Source organism: Schistocerca gregaria, chromosome 4, assembly GCF_023897955.1.
Source record: "Schistocerca gregaria isolate iqSchGreg1 chromosome 4, iqSchGreg1.2, whole genome shotgun sequence".
Classification (NCBI taxonomy): Eukaryota; Metazoa; Arthropoda; class Insecta; order Orthoptera; family Acrididae; genus Schistocerca; species Schistocerca gregaria.
Window position 1 is genome coordinate 595,638,695 of NC_064923.1, and position 23,552 is coordinate 595,662,246.

At 44.1% G+C, this 23,552-nt stretch overlaps 1 protein-coding gene across 2 annotated transcripts in view; it reads right to left on the bottom strand.

Moving 5' to 3' along the window:
• LOC126266778 (hexosaminidase D-like) overlaps nucleotides 1-23,552 on the bottom strand; it is a 903,571-nt gene that overhangs the window by 15,384 nt on the left and 864,635 nt on the right. For both annotated transcript variants that reach the window (XM_049971315.1, XM_049971316.1), the window contains exon 7: nucleotides 7,153-7,394. In XM_049971315.1, the coding sequence (XP_049827272.1) occupies nucleotides 7,153-7,394 (242 nt within the window). The remainder of the gene's footprint in view (nucleotides 1-7,152; nucleotides 7,395-23,552) is intronic.

Below are 23,552 nucleotides of genomic sequence, written 5' to 3' on the forward strand. Positions count from 1 at the left end.
TTTGTTTCGTGTGTAGAGTGTCAGTTCGTGCGCATGCAGCTATCTCATTGGTATGTGTTTGAGACAACTTTGAAGTCAGTAATGACGATACGACTGTAAGCAAAATACGACACCCAGTCCCTGAGCAGAGAAAACCTGCGATCCGGCGGGGACTAGAGCCCGGGCCTATTTGGTAATTAATGTTCCGCCGTGAGCCCGAAGTTACTGAGGCAGGCTTGGGATGTAGTTTGCAGTCACATTACACGGGCTGGATGAAGGAACTAGGATAACAGATACGAAATGGCACAAGCAAAGAAAGCTTTTTCTCCTGTAAAGTAGGCCCACTAGTACCAGATATTGATATGAAACTGAAGCAGAAGTACCTCAAAGTGTACAGCTACAGCACAGCATTTTGTTGAAGTGATCACGTGGTTGATAGGCGCTGTCGAACAATATCAAAAATTACGCGAATGAAATGAAAAAAGTAGTAAATAGAATACATGAGGAAAAAAGTCTCTGTACCCTTATTAGAAGACGTAAGGGGATAGTGGGGCGTCTATTACGGTTATGTGGCGCTGGAGAGTTCTAGAAGGGACATATCGTCGCAGCAGAGAAACACACACATCAAAAAAAGTTTTGCATCACCTCGATTCCGAGAGTTCCGGAACCTGTACAGAAACCTGGAATAGAGGTCAACATAAACATTACTTCCATCCTTTTTATTGCTCATGAAAACCACACATTGCATGTTGTACCACCATACGGCGAGACCGGATGATGTGGTCCACATTGCTGTACGCACCGGTACCTCTAATAGCCAGTAGCACGTCCTCTTGCATTGATGCATATCTGTACCCGTCGCGGCATACTGTCCACAAGTTCATCAAGGAACTGTTGGTGTGGTCCAGATTGTCCCACTCCTCAACGGCAATTCGGCGCAGATCCCTCAGAGTAATTGGTAGGTCATGTCGTCCATGAACAGCCCTTTTCGATCTATCCCAGGCACGTTCGATAGGGTTCACGTCTGGAGAAAATGCTGACCACCCGACGTCGTTATCCTGAAGGAAGTCATTCACAAGATGTGCACGATGGGAACTCGAACTGTCGTCCATGAAGACAAATGCCTCGCCAATACGCTGACGATATGGTTGCACTATCGGTCGGAGGATGGCATTCACGTACCGTACAGCCGTTACGGCGCCTTACACGACCACCAGCGGCGTATGTCGGACCCATATAAAGCCACCCCGAAACAGCAGGGAACCTCCACCGTGTTGCACTCGCTGGACAGTGTGTCTAACGCCTTGAACCTGACCGGGTTGTTTCCAAGCACGTCTACGATGATTGTCTGTTGAAGGCATATGCGACACTCATCGGTGAAGAGAAAGTTATCCCAATCTTGAGCGGTCCATTAGGCATGTTGTTGGGCCCATTTGTACCGCGCTGCATGGTGTCGTGGTTGCAACGATGGACCTCGCCATGGACGTCGGGAGTGAGGTTGCGCATCATGCACACTATTGTGCAGTTTGAGTCGTGACACGACGTCCTGTGGCTGCTCGAAAAGTACACTCCTGGAAACTGAAATAAGAACACCGTGAATTCATTGTCCCAGAAAGGGGAAACTTTATTGACACATTCCTGGGGTCAGATACATCACATGATCACACTGACAGAACCGCAGGCACATAGACACAGGCAACAGAGCATGCACAATGTCGGCACTAGTACAGTGTATATCCACCTTTCGCAGCAATGCAGGCTGCTATTCTCCCATGGAGACGATCATAGAGATGCTTGATGTAGTCCTGTGGAACGGCTTGCCATGCCATTTCCACCTGGCGCCTCAGTTGGACCAGCGTTCGTGTTGAACGTGCAAACCGCGTGAGACGACGCTTCATCCAGTCCCAAACATGCTCAATGGGGGACAGATCCGGAGATCTTGCTGGCCAGGGTAGTTGATTTACACCTTCTAGATCACGTTGGGTGGCACGGGATACATGCGGATGTGCATTGTCCTGTTGGAACAGCAAGTTCCCTTGCCGGTCTAGGAATGGTAGAACGATGGGTTCGATGACGGTTTGGATGTACCGTGCACTATTCAGTGTCCCCTCGACGATCACCAGAGGTGTACGGCCAGTGTAGGAGATCGCTCCCCACACCATGATGCCGGGTGTTGGCCCTGTGTGCCTCGGTCGTATGCAGTCCTGATTGTGGCGCTCACTTGCACGGCGCCAAACACGCATACGACCATCATCGGCACCAAGGCAGAAGCGACTCTCATCGCTGAAGACGACACGTCTCCATTCGTCCCTCCATTCACGCCTGTCGCGACACCACTGGAGGCGGGCTGCACGATGTTGGGGCGTGAGCGGAAGACGGCCTAACGGTGTGCGGGACCGTAGCCCAGCTTCATGGAGACGGTTGCGAATGGCCCTCGCCGATACCCCAGGAGCAACAGTGTCCCTAATTTGCTGGGAAGTGGCGGTGCGGTCCCCTACGGCACTGCGTAGGATCATACGGTCTTGGCGTGCATCCGTGCGTCGCTGCGGTCCGGTCCCAGGTCGACGGGCACGTGCACCCTCCGCCGACCACTGGCGACAACATCGATGTACTGTGGAGACCTCACGCCCCACGTGTTGAGCAATTCGGCGGTACGTCCACCTGGCCTCCCGCATGCCCACTATACGCCCTCGCTCAAAGTCCGTCAACTGCACATACGGTTCACGTCCACGCTGTCGCGGCATGCTACCAGTGTTAAAGACTGCGATGGAGCTCTGTATGCTACGGCAAACTGGCTGACACTGACGGCGGCGGTGCTCAAATGCTGCGATGCTAGCGCCATTCGACGGCCAACACCGCGGTTCCTGGTGTGTTCGCTGTGCCGTGCGTGTGATCATTGCTTGTACAGCCCTCTCGCAGTATCCGGAGCAAGTATGGTGGGTTCGACACACCGGTGTCAATGTGTTCTTTTTTCCATTTCCAGGAGTGTATTATTCAACATGGTGGCGTTGCTGTCAGGATTCCTCCGTGCCATAATCCGTAGGTAGTATCCCTTGAGCGGCCTGAGCAAGGCATGTCGTGGACAGTTCCTGTCTCTCTGTATCTCCTGCATGTCCGAACAACACAGATTTGGTTTAATCGGAGACGCCTGGACAGTTCCCTTGTTGAGAGCCCTTCCTGGCGCAAATTAACAATGTGGACGAGATCGAATCGCCGTATTGACCGTCTAGGCATGGCTGAACAACAGACAACACGAGCCGTGTACCTCTTTCGTGGAATGACTGGTACTGATCGGCTATCGAAGCCCCTCCGTCTAATAGGCGTTGCTCATGCAGGGTTGATTACATCTTTGGGCAGGTTTAGTGACATCTCTGAGCAGTCAAATGGACTGTGTCTGTGATCAAATATCCACAGTCGACGTCTATCTTCAGGAGTTCTCGAAACTGGGGCGATGCTAAACCTTTTTTCATGTGTGTACTTGAATACTCAAAACGGATTATAAAATATGATGGACATAGTACATGCATAGAGATGAAAACATAAGCGCAAGACAAGAGAAGATGGTCGAAATTATCAAATCATAGAAGGCTCTTTTATACCTCGTATCAGGCCAATAAAAAAATGGGCTGGCAGTATGAACTACAATTCAAAGCAAGTATTATTTGTGAAGTCTTTCGACCTTACATAGGGAAACAAAACGCAATAGAGAGAGAAAAAATGTTAAAAATGTGATTGAGATTTTTTAACTTTGTGGACAACCACGATCAAAATTTTGGCAATCTCACGGTGTGTAATCTGGAAATATACGCGAAGCCTCACCTTCTTTATCTACTTAAGCCATGTATTGTATTTAACCTAGTGGCAACACTTAAGCTCAGCATCTTTATTTTTTGTTGTACGAGAGTCGTTCAGTACATAACGCCCCATATTTTTTTTTCTCTGATCATACTTATTCTGAAGAGTCATAATTTCGTGACAATATGTAACCATTTGTTTTACTTATATTATTTTTCTACATAGCCTCTATCACGTGCTATGGCCTTAAGACAGCATTATGTCATCACTATCATAATTATCACCACCGTCATCATAATCATAAACTAGTTCGAACACGTGGTGAGCAGCGTTATCTAATAGCTTGTATTCCCTGCAAGCGAAAGCTTCTGTTCTGTGCTCGAGGCCGTATTTTCACTACAAAAATTACGCTCCGATCATCTTCGATGTTTGTCCCACGTAAAGAATCCTTCAGTGGCCCGAATAGATCGAATTCCGAGCACTGGCTGTCACACGACGTCCCAAACGTGACGTATCGTGGAGTTCAGTCTTTGCACTTCAACTCACTGTGCAATTGCCAGAATGGTCGTGATTATCCGAAGCGTACAAATATCAAACAGGCTACTTAAGATATAAAATGGTTACATGTTCTCCAGTTCAGAATACAGTGACGCGCCTCCTGGGGTTGATGAGCAGGATGATCATGGTAATCGATCAGTGACGCAACAGGTTGCGAAAAATCATTAGCGGAGGACAGTGAAGGAACAGACTTCTCGCCGACACAGGAGCCGACGAGACCAGAGCGAACGCGACCCACTGGACGTGTCCATGTGTCCAGCACGAAATTACCTTGTGGCTCATCTCCTACGTTGTTCAGAAGCAGCACGGGAAAACTTAATCTGTCAGCATTCTTAATCAGAATGAAGCGCTTTTGTGCTGGAGGGATTGTTTGGGTCAAGCACGTAGGCCACAATACGTAGCACCGAAGTGCTGGCAGTGAAGTTAAGTGTGGTGAAAAATTTTTGAATTAACAATTAAATAATCCATGTAGCAACTAGACTGGTGGTGGCTTACACATCTCTTTACCCGTTGACGAGAAGTACTCCTATCAACTGTGTGATTACCATACACTGCACACAAAAGTTTAAGGTTGTTTACCACGGTTACTCTTTCCCGCTACCACGAATTCCATTATAGCAAGTTGCTTTCAAAGAGTCCGTTGCTTACATGTCATTTTGATAATTCACTACGTCTCTACCGTCCTTTCGAACTGTTCCAAATTAAGTACACGTACGGAAGGAACATCACGTTTGAAATATCTGAAAGGATATTTTGCAATATACATTAACGGCGCTCAGACAAACTGGCCACTATTTATTGAAGAACACTCCTGTATATTCGAAATTCTCCCTCGCCTGCAGCAGCCACTGGTGCCATGTAAACTATTCCCCGGTCTATTAATACCTTACGCACCACCTTTGAATTATCTGAATGGGACAGAAATCGATACTGGTGAAGTACACGTACAGACAAATAACTGATTGCAATTTCAGAAAAATATTGTGTGATTTATTCAAGAGAAAGAGCTACACAAACTAATCAAGGCAATAACGCGTTGGTCCACCTCTGGCCCTTATGCAAGACGTTATTGGGCTTGGCATTGATTGACAGAGTTGTTGGATGTCCTCCTGAGAAATGTTGTTGTCTTCAGTCCTGAGACTGGTTTGATGCAGCTTTCCATGTTACTCTATCCTGTGCAAGCTGCTTCATCTCCCAGTACTTACTGCAACCTACATCCTTCTGAATCTGCTTAGTGTATTTATCTCTTGGTCTCCCTCTACGATTTTTACCCTCCACGCTGCCCTCCAATGCTAAATTTGTGATCCCTTGATGCCTCAGAACATGTCCTACGAACCGGTCCCTTCTTCTTGTCAAGTTGTGCCACAAACTCCTCTTCTCCACAATTCTGTTCAATCCCTCCTCATCAGTTATGTGATCTACCCATCTAATCTTCAGCATTCTTCTGTAGCACCACATTTCAAAAGCTTCTATTCTCTTCTTGTCCAATATATAGTGCCAAATTCTGTCCAACTGGTACGTTAGATCGTCAAAATCCCATGCTGGTTGAAGCGTCCTGTCCATAATGCTCCAAACGTTGTCAAATGGGGAGAAATATGAAGACTCCGTTGACCAAGATACGGTTTGGTAAGCGTGAAGACAAGCAATAGAAAATCTCGCCGTGTGTGGGCGGGCATTATATTGCTGAAATGTAAGCGCAGGATAGCTTGTCATGAAGAGCAACAAAACGAGGCGTAGAATATCGTCGACGTACCGCTCCGCTGTAAAGGTGTCGCGGATGACAACCTATGTGGTTTTGCTATGAAATGAAATTACACCTCACACAATCACACCTGTATGTCGGGTTGTATGGCACCAACATTCAGGTTGGTATCCCACCACTGTCGGGGGTTCCCAGGCACGTCGTCCCTGGTCAAAGACTCATTTCCAAGCAGGTCTTATTACTGAACAAAAATTTTCTCCAGTCGATGAGATTCCAAGCTGAAGAAGTGTCTGGACACGCCCCAGACGGCGATGGGATACCAATATGATTGTTACCCGCCATACAGCCCGCCTTGTAGGAGCAATAGTCCCTGATGGCATTTCTTTTCATAGCACGACTCCTTTGGCTGTCATCCACGGCACCCTTACAGCACAACTTACGTCGACGACATTGTGCGTTCCTTTCTGTTGCACTTCATGGCAAATCACCCTGAACTTACATTTCAACGAGAGTTCCTACTGCCTGTCTTCGTACTTCCCAAACACTACCTTGGCCAGCAAAATCGTCGGATCGTTCCTCAAATGAGAACGTTTGGAGCGTTACGTGCAAGGCCCTCTAACCATCTCGCGATTTTCATTATCTAACGCGCCAATTGGACAGAACTTGTCACGATATCACTCAGGTTGACATCCAACAACTCCACCAGTCAATGCCAAATCGAATAACTGCTAGCGTAAGGGTCAGAGGTTGACCAACGCGTTGTTGACTTGCTCAGTTTTCGAAGTTCTTTCACTCGATCAAATCATCCCAATTTTTTTAAATTACAATCATTTGTTTGTCTGTGCATGTACATCACATCTACGTCAAGATGGCTGGTTCATCGAATCTGGTACTGAGTAATGGTTTATTTCATCAGCAGTAATTGGTGGTGATTAAATATGATTTCCTACAAGTATTTACGAGCTGTGGGGTACCACCTGCACATAACTAAATCCAGATGAGCGAATGGGATTGGAACCACAGACTTCCCGAATGTGAATCTAGTACGTTACCACTGCCGCACCTCGCTCGGTGATATCCTATGAAAGTTCTTTGTAAAGAGTGGTCTCGTGACTTACCTCTGCCAGCCGGTGATGGCGATGCCGGAGAAGCCGCCGCGAAACTTGGGCGCCTCCGCGGACATGACTTCCAGCCAGCGCAGGTTATTCTCGAGGTGTCTCTTCACGTTAGGGATGTACAGTGTCTCGCCGAAGGCGCCCTTGAAGGCGCTGGCGGCCCACACGCGCGGGAACACCGCCGCGTACTTGTCCCACACCATCACCGGCACGAAGCGGTACACGTCTTCCGCGTACACCCACACCTGCAAAGCACCAACTACGCTCACAACGGGGCACGCTAAATTTTCCGACGTGTCTTGAAGACATGGCTCAATCTCAGTGGTATTTTCTTCTCTTGTCAGTAGTCTATACATATCTATGCTGTAGTCTGGGTGCTGGAGGTCACGCCCGAAATGTTGGCAGCTGCCGAACTGGCACAATAAATAGTGAGTTCACTCCCATTGTATGACTAGTTTCGTGTATCAAAAGTGGTAATTTCGAAACCATCCCCAACCTTTGGAAGGCAGCCAAGGTCCTGAGGTTCGAGAAGAAAGGGAAAGACCACTCCCCCTCACAAAACTACCGACCCATCAGTCTGATCTGATCGCTCAACAAAACTGTTAAGAATGTTATACTTAAACGCATCACTAGGCACTGCATCGGTAACGACACCCTAATGCCAGAGCAATTGTTCTTTAGGAATTACCACTGAACAACACATCTCCTCCGTAGTTGAACATACAACACACAGCTGCAACACGAACAACGCCACAGAGGCCGCGTTCCCGGACATCAACAAAGCTTTCGACTGCCTCTGACACAACGGTCTCATACGCAGACTAAGCTATGCTGGTTTCCCCGACGGGCTCGTACGTCTCATACACTCATATCTCAACAACAGACACTGACGTGCACTGTAAACAATCGACGACAGGGTATCCCTAGGAAACACACTGGCCAAAGCTCAATAGGGAATGTACACCAAAAATTAGGGTATCAACGTAAAAATACATGACACTGATCAGATCTCTGATGACGTACGCAGCTCCCGTCTGGGGATATGCGCCGGCCGCGGTGGCCGAGCGATTCTAGGCGCTTCAGTCCGGAACCGCGCGATTGCTACGGTCGCAGGTTCGAATCCTGCCTCGGGCATGTATGTGTGTGATATCCTTACGTTAGATAGGTTTAAGTAGTTCTAAGTTCTAGGGGACTGATGACCTCAGATGTTAAGTCCCATAGTGCTCAGAGCCATTTGGGGTATGCAGCTCCTACATGCCTGCGCCGTCTGAAGGTCATTCAGTATCAAGTGATACGTATCATTAGCAACGTTCCGTGCGACACTCGCACCGCGGATCTTGACAAAGAATACAGCCTTGAAACCCGCAATGAATTATACGAAAAGCCCCAGCACATCAGAAATACTGAGTGGACACGCCACTTGCTGTCACACCCTACAGACAAACAACAGCGGGGAAGCCGATGACCTCCCACACTAACGAACAAACAAATTACCTACACTACCCTACACTGTGCATCCGGAATATGACCTATCGGACACTAACCGATGATGAACTCAACTGTTAAAGACATGCTGATGGTGGCCGAGAAGACAACGCAGGTACTCAGCTGCAGCTATCGAGTAACAACGGCTCGCAACGTCAAAGGTATCGGCCTGCATGATACCCACTGCTAGCTTACCTAACCCTTGCACGATCTGTCGCAGAAAGCAAGCAGTCCGCTGGTGCCCTTACTAACCGACACGACCATCGCATAGACTTTATTTTCCCTTGGCTGTTGCCGTGGCATCTTTTCCTCGTCTACCCTCAAACCGTTACCCTCGTTAAATTTTTGACCCTATGTACCTCCAGAAGAGCACGCATTAATGGTTAATCATAACCAGACGTACGTAAATATCACAGTACCCACATTCTGTGATGACCCCACTTAGTGAACACTAACCGCTACGCAGAGATGGCAGTAGATCTTTTGTGTTGGCATCATGCAGGTGTTGGCGTGGAGAGGCTGTTTTTTTTTTTTCGCAAAAAAAACCTGCGGCTCAAATGTATTTTTCTTTTATTTCTCTCGTAGGTCGCAACGATCAGCCGAGATAACTTAGACACTTAAAGCAGAGTTACAAGGACCATGTTGCAGTTTATAACTAGGAACACAAAAGAATGGACAGCGCCATATGCATAGCCAGTGTAGATTAATAAAGGCAGCATGTAATCCACGACACGCAATTCTGCTCATGCAATGTCAGCGGCCAGGCTATTAGAGCATGCTAATGGATGTATGTTCTCCTGACAGCATGCTAATGAATGTTTACTTCGAATATCATTACACATAATTAGCAACATTACACGGCTGCGTTAATTAATCAGTCATATTAGCAGGCCTGAGCTCTTTCCAGATATGAGCGCGCAAATTACTGCTTCAGGTCGTTGTAGGGAAAGAATTTTTGTTACACAAATACTGCGTGTATTGATGTAACCATTACACTTCCAAACATCACCGTTTCCCCGCGGAGGACGCACACTCACGTTTCTCAACGACGTATTTGGCGCGGATCGCAACAGCGTTGAGCTGTTAGTTCTGCAGAACGCAGTCAACAACACAAACTGCGTCAGTTTGCCGCGAGGGAATTCCTTGTATGTCACCTATTATACAAGTAAATATTATTGCAAAACGCTTTACTAAAAAAGCCCGACGAATCTTATTAAATTCTCCAGAAACTAAGGTTTGTTGTTTTCATAGTTCTCTTGTGTTGACAAACAACAATAGCGGCAACATAGCTTTACTGAACAGCAATTTCAAACCAAGAAAAGACTTTTCGTTAAACGCAAGCGCATTGTAATACTCCGTTAGGTACTTTGTGAATTATTTATCTGTATCAAACAGATGATCGTGGATCATGTCTTCACTTATCCAGGTCAGTTCTAAAGAAAAAAACTATCAGTTGTGACAGGAATTCCCTTGACCACCTATTGTGAAAAGCAGTCCATTAATAAGAGACACACACTTTTATCACTTACACAGTAAGCTTGTTTTGTGGAAGAAACAGAGCAGCGACTAAAAATCAGAACATTTTGTTTTTCACATAGCCGTTTCATGCAACACGCAGGAAACAACATGCTCAGAGAGTCTAACATGCCAATGTCTTTTCCTTTTTTATCATTAAATGACATGTCGCAGTTGAAACATGTATATGATGTGTGTCAGATGAAGATTCCCACCTTTAATGCCTTTTAAAAATATGCCGACGTTTCAGGTATAGGTCCTTAAAACGAATAATAATTTTGCAATAAATAATTGATAAAAGTGGCACGTTGTTGTATTTTCCTCCATAAATCATAGGGCTGTTTTAAATATTGCAGTATGAGTATTCGATCAAGGAAATAACCATTTATTGACTTGGTTACGTGCGGTGTAGGGTACAACAAAATGTCTCGAAAACCACGCAACGTTAGAAAAAAATTTTCGAGATACAAAGTTAATATTTTCGAAGTGGACGTTTGTCTGAGCTACACCATGTCATCTACTTACCCCCCTTTTTTTACTTTAAAACCGTGAACCCACGGATTCTTCGACGAAAAATATCTAGGGTTTATGTCAAACTTTTTTTTCGTTTTCGAATTAGATGATGCCGTAATGTAACCAGAGCGGGAGTTACAGCGGTTGAACGGAAGAACACACCGACATCTGTCAACCTAATGGTTACAATAATATCAACTGTGTAGAACATAAAGGTTTACAGTTTTATCAAAAATGTAAAATAGAACCAAATGAATCGGTTCTTCATTACAGAAACCGGCAAAAAATTAATTTTGTCGATTACAGCGATATGTTTCGGCGTTGACTCTGAATCTGCATTAAAAACGGGGAGTTCCCATTTGAAAATAAAAAGTTGGCGCCCATGGTGATTGGGTGGGTGAGGTGGTGGTCAGTTTTAGCACAGACAGGTGTCGTCCTTGGAAATAGTAAGTTTTCATTTTTCCGTACGAACCGCCTTTTTCGAGATATTTATTTGCTCCAAGTTAAAGAAATACGGTCTACACAGATGCATTTCATACTTGTAAAATGAAAATTAACTTCTAATAGGCAAAGGATTCTTATATGCAATATGAAAAGCTGTGATAAGAAATATGAAAGACCCATTCTGTGAAGCTGTAATATAAATAAAAAACAACATTTGAAAACTGGAAACAAAATATGCTATATAGTTCTTTCTATTTACAAAGGGCGTTCAAAAAGTTTTGCATAGCAGTCTCTAATTTTTTTATTTTTTGCAAGAGGAGAATGAAATTTTTTGTGAACATACTTGGAACATTTAGCTATACATTGAACCTACTCAATGTAGTCTCCAGCAGTTGTGACGCATCTGGCCCAATGTTCTTTCCAAGGTGTAAACGCACCATGGTAAAATTCTGGGGATTGACTTTTATACCATCGCTTGACACACGAAATAAGGTCTCTCTCACTATCAAATGTTTTACAGCGCAGGTGGGCCTTCAGACGACCAAAGAGGTAAAAATCAGACGGAGCCAAGTCCGGACTGTATGGAGGATGAGGAACAATTTTCCAACTCAATTTCCTGATTTTCTCCTGCGTCATAAGGGCTGTATGGGGTTTGGCATTGACATGGTGTAGTCTGATGAGCTGACCCTGAAGCTGTGATCTGTGGGTCGTGATGGCACGTCGCAGCTTGTCCAGTGACAAACAGCAACGGTCCCGGTTAATTGTGGAGACAGGTTCCAAAAAGTCAATGAAAATGGCACTACACTGATCCCAGAAGAAGGATACCATCATATTTTGGCCTGCTGTTCGTGAGAGTCTTGGTTTCTTCTTCCGAGGGGATGATGCACCACGAAACGGTAGGGAAAACCGTTTTAACAGAACGGCAACGGAGTCCAGCACGTAAGCCCGTAACCAAAGAACTGGCGATGTAGCCATGTAAAATTACTGCTGTACAACAATTATATTGTATGGATCATGCGAACGAATAGTGTTTCTGGCATGGTTTGAGTGATTTGTCAACAGACATGGAGTTGGTATTTTAGATCGAACCTTTTTCATTGATGGGACTTGTTTCTATCCATATGGCTACATTAATTCACAAAATCCACAAACTTGATCTTCAGGAAATCCATATGCCTTAAGAGAAACGTCATGTAGAGAAAATCTGAATGTCGGTTGCCATTAGGTGAACGCCAATTACATGGCCATCTTTTTCGATACTACCGTCACTTCCGATGTCCACGGTCCCCAAAGATAATTTACTCATTTATTGCTCCGCTGAACTAAAATGGGATCATTCATTTTCCCGACAAGACAGAGTAATTACGAAAGGTCCCTAGCCCCTGCGCTCGCCGGATCTGTCTCCGCCCTGCTATTTCCTGAGGGGTGCGGCTAAGACATTGGTAAAGTGAAGGGGTCACTGTCCTCAGCCGCAGTGGGACATTACGCGAAATCAGCAGCGTCGAGCGCATCTACATCTACATCTACATCCATACTCCGCAAGCCACCTGACGGTGTGTGGCGGAGGGTACCCTGAGTACCTCTATCGGTTCTCTTTTCTATTCCAGTCTCGTATTGTACGTGGAAAGAAGGATTCTCGGTATGCTTCTGTGTGGGCTCTAATCTCTCTGATTTTATCCTCATGGTCTCTTCGCGAGATATACGTAGGAGGCAGCAATACACTGCTTGACTCTTCGGTGAAGGTATGATCTCGAAACTTTAACAAAAGCCCGTACCGAGCTACTGAGCGTCTCTCCTGCAGAGTCTTCCACTGGAGTTTATCTATCATCTCCGTAACGCTTTCGCAATTACTAAATGATCCTGTAACGAAGCGCGCTGCTCTCCGTTGGACCTTCTCTATCTCTTCTATCAACCCTACCTGGTGCGGATCCCACACTGCTGAGCAGTATTCAAGCATTGGGCGAACAAGCGTGCTGTAACCTACTTCCTTTGTTGTCGGATTGCATTTCCTTAGGATTCTTCCAATGAATCTCAGTCTGGCATCTGCTTTACCCACGATCAACTTTATATGATCATTCCATTTTAAATCACTCCTAATGAGTACTCCCAGATAATTTATGGAATTAACTGTTTCCAGTTGCTGACCTGCTATTTTGTAGCTAAATGATAAGGGACCTATCTTTCTATGTATTCGCATCACATTACACTTGTCTAAATTGAGATTCAATTGCCATTCCGTGCGCCATGCGTCAATTCGCTGCAGATCCTCCTGCATTTCAGTACAATTTTTCATTGTTGCAACCTCTCGATACACCACAGCATCATCTGCAAAAAGCCTCAGTGAACTTCCGATGTCATCCACCAGGTCATTTATGTATATTGTGAATAGCAACGGTCCTATGACACTCCCCTGCGGCACACCTGAAATCACTCTTACTTCGGAAGACTTCTCTCCATTGAGAATGACATGCTGCGTTCTGTTATCTAGGAACTCCTCAATCCAATCGCACAATTGATCTGATAGTCCGTATGCTCTTACTTTGTTCATTAAACGACTGTTCGGAACTGTGTCAAACGCCTTGCGGAAGTCAAGAAACACGGCCTCTACCTGTGAACCCGTGTCTATGGCCCTCTGAGTCTCGTAGACGAATAGCGCGAGCTGGGTTTCACACGACCGTCTTTTTCGAAACCCATGCTGATTCCTACAGAGTAGATTTCTAGTCTCCAGAAAAGACATTATACTCGAACATAATACGTGTTCCAAAATTCTACAACTGATCGACGTTAGAGATATAGGTCTACAGTTCTGCACATCTGTTCGACGTCCCTTCTTGAAAACGGGGATGACCTGTGCCCTTTTCCAATCCTTTGGAACGCTTTGCTCTTCCAGAGACCTACGGTACACTGCTGCAAGAAGGGGGCAAGTTCCTTCGCGTACTCTGTGTAAAATCGAACTGGTATTCCATGAGGACCAGCGGCCTTTCCTCTTTTGAGCGATTTTAATTGTTTCTCTATCCCTCTGTCGTCTACTTCGATATCTACCATTTTGTCAACTGTGCGACAATCTAGAGAAGGAAGCTCAGTGTAGTCTTCCTCTGTGAAACAGCTTTGGAAGAAGACATTTAGTAATTCGGCCTTTTAGTCTGTCATCCTCTGTTTCAGTACCATTTTGGTCACAGAGTGTGTGGACATTTTGTTTTGATCCACCTACCGCTTTGACATAGGACCAAAATTTCTTAGGATTTTCTGCCAAGTCAGTACATAAATGTGTACCGGACGAAGATTCGGACATGTCCGAAATAACAGACACCACGCATTCATACAATTGGGATAAACCTAGTTGGGCATCGATGCACAAGCGTAAATAAGTCCGACCTCCAGTGGGAATCTCAGAGTAGCGAACGGGAGCATAATGGTCAGAGACTGCGGATAGGTGGCGCTTGGTGGAAATGTAGATCGGCTCCGAGGCGTGCCGAGATATTACCCACAGTTACGATAACGATGTGTCCCGTATGGCGCACAGGTTACCGCACCTGCCTAGTAAGCAAGAGATCCCGGGTTCGAAAGCTGGTGACGTACACATTTTCGCTCGACGCCGCTGATTCCGCGTAATATCCCGCTGCAGCTGACAGCAGTAATCCCCTTCAATTTACATTGGATGTTACACAGTAGCAGATTCTGCGTGGTGTCTGTCCTATCGGACATGTCCGAAAGAACGGACGCCACCATTTACATTGGTGTATCAAAATAACATACAATAGATGCACTGAAGATAGCGATAATTGATAATCTACATTCAGTTACACGTGGAACACTGGCAAAGGTGTTGAACTATGCCTTCAAGAAAGAGGAAAACATTTACAGCACTTACTGTGATATTGTGAATACAGTGTACTTAATTGTAATTAATGTAAGTAATTAATTTCGTTGTTTTAATTGTCATAATATTGAATATCCCTTCCCAACAAAACTGTCGCCAGTAGCAGTGGTTCAAAATGGTTCAAATGGCTCTGAGCACTATGCGACTTAACTTCTGAGGTCATCAGTCACCTAGAACTTAGAACTACTTCTACCTAACTAACCTAAGGACAGCACACACATCCATGCCCGAGGCAGGATTCGAACCTGCGGCCCCTAGCTTACACATCGACAGAAACGTGCTACCATCCTTACGCGCCCTACAAGGCGAGACACGCGGGGCTCGACGCTGCAAAGACACTATGTGGACGCACTCTACTTTTTTTTCTGTGATACTGGTGTCGTGGCGGCCCGAGACATCAGGTGCAGATAGGACAAAGCGCAACTTATTCGTTGTGCGGGTTGCCACGAGCTCAGCTCCTGCACTGTATATGTCCATGGCGACGGTAGAGGTCGTTGGCAAACAGCAACTCTTCATCCATATGGCATGTCAAGTGCCAAAAAAGGCCCACACGTACCTATCACCAACGCAGCTATTTAGGCCGGCACACGAGCTCAGGAGTTCAGTTCCATGGCAGGCAGGAACCTGAAGATCTCCACTGAGCTACGCCAAGGAGTCGGGTCTCAATTTCTGGACAGTACGCAGCGTCCTCAGCTGGGGCTCTGAGCGTTCAGCGACGTGCTCGCTGAGACTTGGCATAACTGTACTGTTGTGCTTCTAGCCCACAAAACAGTGTCATACTGGAAGTTTCTATCCTTTTCGGACTTATACATTTCATTATTGTTGGCTCTTCTTCTTCACCAGACAGCACCATCAAATTCGTTAAGTTCTTGTCTGAAGCTTGGATACAGACTTTCGTTTTAAACCTGAAATAACAACTTATTTTTCCGTTTTATCCTGAAGTCACTAGGACTCCATCATTCTTCTTATTAAATAACGTGTAACTAAAAAATCTTAATTCACTGTTTTTCACGTAAAGCTCTTAAGCTCTTACGATTATGTTCACTGAAGCTTGTGTAACTTTTTGAAGTAGTGCGAAACTTATTTGTTTACTTTGTGATTCTGGAAGTGTAAGTGGCTCCGTTATTTACGAACCATCATTAATTTTGTAGAATGAAGGCTTTCACAACCGGTTCACATCATGCAGATGGATCACAATTACCAGAGCCCGCTGCTCTCACTATACAAGGCACTCCACGAGTCGTTTTAAATTAAACCCAGAACTTTAAGCACCCCATCAGACGGGGAAAATAACAATTTCATCCATTATAGAGTGTGCTGCAAGTACTGTTGAGTGCTACCTCGAATTTTAAAATGTTATGATTTTCCATCCATCCCAAGGTCTTTATACCAACCAAAAATGCAGTTGTCTTTGGCACCTGCACGCACTGTAACGTGAAATATCGCATATGTAATCACTGAAATGAGAAATGTGAAATATTTCTAGCACCCCATGTGAACAGGAATCCATCGTTTTAAGACAATACTATCTGTGCTTAATATGTAGAAGCTAAATCAGATATTTCATTATTGTTGGCTCTACTTCTTCACCAGACAGCACCATTAAATTCGTTAAGTTCTTGTCTGAAGCTTGGATATAGACTTTCGTTTTAAACCTGAAATAACAACTTATTTTTCCGTTTTATCCTGAAGTCACTAGGACTCCATCATTCTTCTTATTAAAGAACGTGTAACTAAAAAATCTTAATTCACTGTTTTTCACGTAAAGCTCTTAAGCTCTTACGATTATGTTCACTGAAGCTTGTGTAACTTTTTGAAGTAGTGCGAAACTTATTTGTTTACTTTGTGATTTCTGGAAGTGTAAGTGGCTCCGTTATTTACGAACCATCAATAATTTTGTAGAATGAAGGCTTTCACGACCGGGTGACATGGTTGTTGATATACTTTCCGGGATGTGAGGTCGTAGTCAAAGAACTTTTTATGCTCCTTACTTTTCGTCCAGGACTGTGCTGGACTTCCTCAGAGGCGCTGCCCCGCTGAGTCTTGCCATCAATAATTTTGTTTCGTTTATTGAAGTACTAGCATCCATTTTGTTTCACGAACTGAGCACTTCTGGCATAAGAATTCACCCTCATTCTGCCAACGGCCTTGTCAATTATGGCGGAGGAGTGGACAAAGGTTCAGGGCACTCTCTTGCTCTTGGGGCGGGGAACTCACCCTAAAGGCCGAAGAATCAACAATGACCAATGGCATGAGGATGTAGAAATCAACAGAAACCACTGAATTGACGGCACATAATGTATATTCACAAGACATGTGGCCTGTAATTGAAAAAGTCTCATAATGATCTCTCCTTTAGCAAAATATTCCACACTAGTCCCCGAAACGAATCTCCGACAGGGGACTGCCAAGGGGTAGGTTGCCATGAAAAAAAGGGACTGAATAACCAACTAAAAGATAACGTTCTACAACTCCGGGCGTGGAATGCCAGATGTTTTAACGTGGTAAGGAATCTAGAAAATCTGAAAAGGAAAATGCAAAGTCTCAATGTAAGTACAGTGAAGAGAAGGTGAGTATAGGGCAATAGCAGAAAATGGTATAACGTGGGTTGGATTCGTTATGAATAGGAAGGGGGGGGGGGGGGGGAACAGTAAGTTACTGCGAGCGTTTCAGCGATCCCATTGTTCCCATCAGAATCAACAGAAAACGATAGATCAGGTATACATGTCGACATCGCAAGACGAAGATGAACAGGTCGAAACAGTATTTTAAAAATACTGAAATGGTGTTTCAGTGTGTAAAAGGGAATGAAAATCTAACAGTCATGGGAGACTGTCGTTAGGAAAGAAGTAGCAGAAAATGTTACGGGAGAATGTGTATTTGGTACTAGGAAAGATAGAGGAGAAAGTCTGTTTCAGCTCTGCAATGATATTCAGATAGTAATAGCAAACACACTGTTCAGAAATTACAGGAGGAGGAGATATACTTGAAATCTTCCCGTATCGCCCGGCCTTTTCCATGTATTATATTACATCATGGCAAGCAGAGATTCCATAATCGGTTACCGGATTGAAAGACGTACCCAGGAGCAGATATAGACTCAGATTACAATTTAATAGTGATGAACAACCGGCTGAAGTTCAAGAGAATGATCAGGAAAACTCAATGCGCAAAGATATGGGATACGGAAGTACTAAGGAATGAAGAGATAAGCTTGAAATTCTGTGAGGCTATAGATAATGTGATAGGTAATCTCTCAGTAGGCAGTTCAGTTGGAGAGGAATGGACATCTCTAAAAAGGACAGTCACAGAAGTTGGAGAGAAAAACACAGATACAAAGAAGGTAACTAAGAAGAAACCAAGGGTAACAGAAGAAATACTTCAATTGATCGATGAAAGAAGTAAGAACAAAAATGGTTAGGGAAATTGAGGAAGACAGAAATACGAGTCACTTAGGAATGAAGTAAATAGGGAATGGCGGGAGGCTAAGACGAAATGGCTGAAGGAAAAATGTGAAGCAATCGAAAAAGAAATGATTTTCGGAAGGACTGACTCAGCATACAAAAAAGTAAAAACGATCTTCGGTGAAATTAAAAGCAAGGGTGCTAATATTAAGAGTGTAAGGGGATTTCCACTGTTAAATGCAAAGGACAGAGCGGATACGTGGAAAGAGTATACTGGAGAATAGTCCGATTACGTGATAGAAGAAGAAACAGGAGTCGATATAGAACAGATAGGGTATCCAGTATTAGAAGTAGAATTTAAAAGAGTTTTGTAAGACTTAAGATCGAATAAGGTTGCAGTGACAGACAACATTCCACCATAATGTCTAAAATTTTTGGGGAGGAGGGGGGGGCAAATAACAACAAAAAGACCCTTTACGGTGTCGTGGAAAATGTATGAGTCGGGCGACATACCAACAGAATTTTGGAAAAATATCATGCACACAATTCCGAAGAGTCGAGAGACGAGAAGTGCGAGATTTATCGCGCAATCACAATAATATCTCATGCATCCAAGTTGCTGACAAGTTTAATAAAAAGAAGAATGGGAAAGGAAATTGAGTATGTATTAGATGACGATGAGTTCGGCTTCAGAAAAGGTAATGGCATCAAGAGAGCCAGTTCTGACGTTGCGGTTGATAATGGAAGCAAGACTAAAAAAAAGTTAAGATACGTTCACAGGATATCTCGACCTGGAAAAAGCATTTCACAATGTCAAATGGTGCAAGATTCAAATGCTGCAAGATGTTCGAAATTCTGAGAAAAATGGGAATAAGCTGTAGGGAAAGACACATAATAAACAACACGTACTCTTTCACCACTACTATTTAATCTATACATAGAAGAAGCAATAAAGGAAATAAAGCAACAGTTCAAGAGTATAATGATATTCAAGATGAAAGAATATCAATGACACGAATCGCTGATGAAGCCCTATCCTTGGGGAAACTGAAGACGAATGACAGGATCTGCTGAATGGAATGAATGGTCAAAATAGTACACAATATCGATGGAGAGTAAATCGAAGAAAGACCTAAGTGACGAGAAGTAGCAGAAATGAGAAACAGCGAGAAAGTTAATATCAGAATTGGATATCACGAAGCAGATGAGATTATGGAATACTGCTACCTAGGCAGCGAAGTAACCCCAACGGACGGAGCAATGAGGGCATAAAAAGCACAAAAGGCATTCATGAACAAGAGAAGCCTACCAGTATCAAACATAGGCCTTAAAGTGATGAAATTTATTGGACTGTAGATTGGAAAACAGCTTTGTATGGTAGTGAAACATGGCTGTGGGAAGAAAAGGGATAGAAGAGAATCGAAGCATTTGAGATGCGGTGCCACAGAAGAATATTAAGAATTAGGTAGGCTGATAAGGTAACGAATGAGGAGGCTAAAAGGTTTCACTTTATTGCTAATAACACGGTAACAGTGCTGCAAACCGCTGCCTCATCGTCAGACCAAGACGTCCCATGAACATCCGTCTGCAGTACTGGCTCAAATGTAAGCGACGGGAAGAGAGAGAGAGAGAGAGAGAGAGAGAGAGAGAGAGAGAGAGAGAGAGAGAGAGAGGGGGGGGAGATAGAGAGGGGGGGGAGAGAGAGAGAGAGAGAGAGAGAGAGAGAGAGAGAGAGAGAGAGAAGACGACTTAAGGGAAAGTTGAAACTGGAAGCTGGATACCAATAATGAAAAGCGTTTTTTAACTGTTTCCATTGATACTTTCTCGACGGTAAGGAACGACATGCTAATAAATATTACAATAAAAGAAAATTTAACATATTACGTACGTATATTGCATGTAAACGCTGAGCTTCTCTTATTCACAGTTCTCCCCTCTATTCCAGTCTCGTATTGTTCGTGGAAAGAAGAATTGTCGGTATGCCTCTGTGTGGGCTCTAATCTCTCTGATTTTATCCTCATGGTCTCTTCGCGAGATATGTGTAGGAGGGAGCAATATACTACTTGACTCTTCGGTGAAGGTGTGTTCTCGAAACTTTAAGAAAAGCCCGTACCGAGCTACTGAGCGTCTCTCCTGCAGAGTCTTCCACTGGAGTTTATCTAGCATATCCGTAACGCTTTCGCGACTACTAAATGATCCTGTAATAAAGCGCGTTGCTCTCCATTGGATCTTCTCTATCTCTTCTATCAACCCTCTATCTATACTCTGACCTTTCAGAGTCGTGCACCATAACGTTGACGCCACGCTGACAAGAAATTCACCACTTCTAGTCGAATTCACCACTTCCAGTCGCACATTCCAGTGCAAAGCAACAAAAGGCCACAAAACTTGGCTTCCAATTTAAATTACCTGCGTTGTTGCGCGAACACCAGCATTTTTAACTGCCGCTAATGAATGGAGTGCAAATTGCACACGTTTGATTGTCAATTAATCGTTGGCTAGCTAAATGTTTGTTTTAGAACTTTATCACTCATCAGAAGTGCTGTTAAATTACGAGCTAACCAGGCTGTGAATACAGTTAATTACTAATTCTTCCTCAGCTCAAGTGCCCTTCATTTAAAGCAGTTTTCACGTTTAATACCCTGAATGATTGCATATGATTTAGAAAAACACCACTGAGTGGCTACACTCACCAATAGCTTTACACTAACTGTGTGGTTTGGGGGGAAAAATTAATACATCATTTCAAAAAAGTTTCACGTGTTTGATACAAAGTGAGAAAGCTGATAATATCCAAATCCCTAATCCTTTAGAGTGACACGGACTACGTTTTTTCTCACAGCATTACAGTTTATTTCTAAGAAAAATAAGTATGCCCTTACTCGGTGAAGTTAAACAGGTAACAGCACGAAATACGCTCACATTTTCCCTATGAGCAGCTCCTTATGGAATTATTTTGCCCGCATCTCGTGGTCGTGCGGTAGCGTTCTCGCTTCCCACGCCAGAGTTCCCGGGTTCGATTCCCGGCGGGGTCAGGGATTTTCCCTGCCTCGTGATGGCTGGGTGTTGTGTGATGTCCTTAGGTTAGTTAGGTTTAAGTAGTTCTAAGTTCTAGGGGACTGATGACCATAGATGTTAAGTCCCATAGTGCTCAGAGCCATTTGAACCATTTTTTAAATTATTTTGTATGTCATTTCATCGATTTGACAATCTGTCAGTAGTTTTGTCCAATATTTTCTGCACATCAGGGGCAAGGTTCTGCAACTGTAATTGATTTTCTTGAGGTTGAATTCCAAGGGAAACCATGTGCTCAACGACCGCAGTGTTAGTATTGAAAACAACAAAAATTGGCAGCGTCGATCGTAAGAGGTTTGAAATAAATTATTACAGCAAATCGATATCAGTAACTCTATGATCATCTTAAACGCAAATTCTAAATTCTTGAAGATTCATGTAATAAGTGCGCATAGTACAACTTGAACATGGGATCAATGTAGAAGAAAATTGCAGCTTACGAACAGGTTGAGTCAAATTTTATCGTTAGCGCCTATGGTCTTCTATATTGACGCAATGTTCAAGCTGTAATATGTGCTCTTATTACATGAGCCTTCAAGAATTTAATATTTTCACTGATGATGGTCATTCAGTAACTGAAATCGATTGGCTGTAATAATTATTTCAAACCCCTTACGACCGATGCTGCCAATTTTGTTGTTAACGACAGTAATTAATATTTTAAGAAACAGCTTCAGCTGCAAAAGCTTTCGATGTGTTCAGGTTCACATCATGCAGACGGACCACAATTACCAGAGCCCGCTGCTCTCACTATACAAGGCACTCCACGAGTCGTTTTAAATTAAACCCAGAACTTTAAGCACCCCATCAGACGGGGAAAATAACAATTTCATCCATTATAGAGTGTGCTGCAAGTACTGTTGAGTGCTACCTCGAATTTTAAAATGTTATGATTTTCCATCCATCCCAAGGTCTTTATACCAACCAAAAATGCAGTTGTCTTTGGCACCTGCAAGCATTGTAACGTGAAATATCGCATATGTAATCACTGAAATGAGAAATGTGAAATATTTCTAGCACCCCATGTGAACAGGAATCCATCGTTTTAAGACAGTACTATCTGTGCGTAATATGTAGAAGCTAATTCTGATTAGCGTGCATATTTTGTACCTCAATTCTGTAACCACGAAAGTCATGTATGAGACGGTGCGCTATCGCCATTCAAAGATAGCGACGCCGCGTCTGGCGGCGACGTCTTTTTTGGCGTCTCTCCAGGCCAGGCGGCAACGCGGTGTAGAAGCTACGTGTTGCCGGGTGTGGAAATTTACCGCAGCGCGCTGCGGAATACCCTTACTTCTTTCGCTATGCGACGCGGGCCGCAGGAAGCTACGTGAAACTTTTTCCTAGATGCGGGGCAGGGCGCGTCAGAACGTTAAAGAACGAAAACGGTGTTTCTTACTATTTGGTAACTGTACATAACAGCGAGATGCGAGAACGACTTCCTGAGGCCTTTTTTCTTTAGTTTAATTGAAATTTTGCGCTACTAAAATAAAGAAACAGTTAAGTTTTCAAGAAAAGTTCATTTTTCACGCTGCTCAATATTTATCACATGTCCGCAGCTCGTGGTCGTGCGGTAGCGTTCTCGCTTCCCACGCCCGTGTTTCCGGGTTCGATTCCCGGCGGTGTCAGAGATTTTCTCTGCCTCGTGATGACTGGGTGTTGTGTGATGTCCTTAGGTTAGTTAGGTTTAAGTAGTTCTAAATTTCTAGGGGACTGATGACCATAGATGTTAAGTCCCATAGTGCTCAGAGCCATTTGAACCATTTATCACGTCGCATGTCCTAAGATATGCGTCATACGACAACATAAATTTATAATTGCCTTCAGTACTATATGCCGATTACGTCTGTATACGCTCTGGCCAAAACAGTAAAGTAATAAAATAAATTCTCACGCCTGGCGAGGAACTTTCACCAAACCAACATCCGAAGTGTAGTAAGAGAGAAACTGTTTCCCTTTAACTTTTTTTGTGGAGGACGAAAGCGAGATTTCGGGGAGGGTTTTTATTTATTTCTGCAGTTTGTTGTAAGTCAGTGGTTTCTACAGTTTCCCCCAGACGAGAATAATATTGCGTAGTTCACTGACGT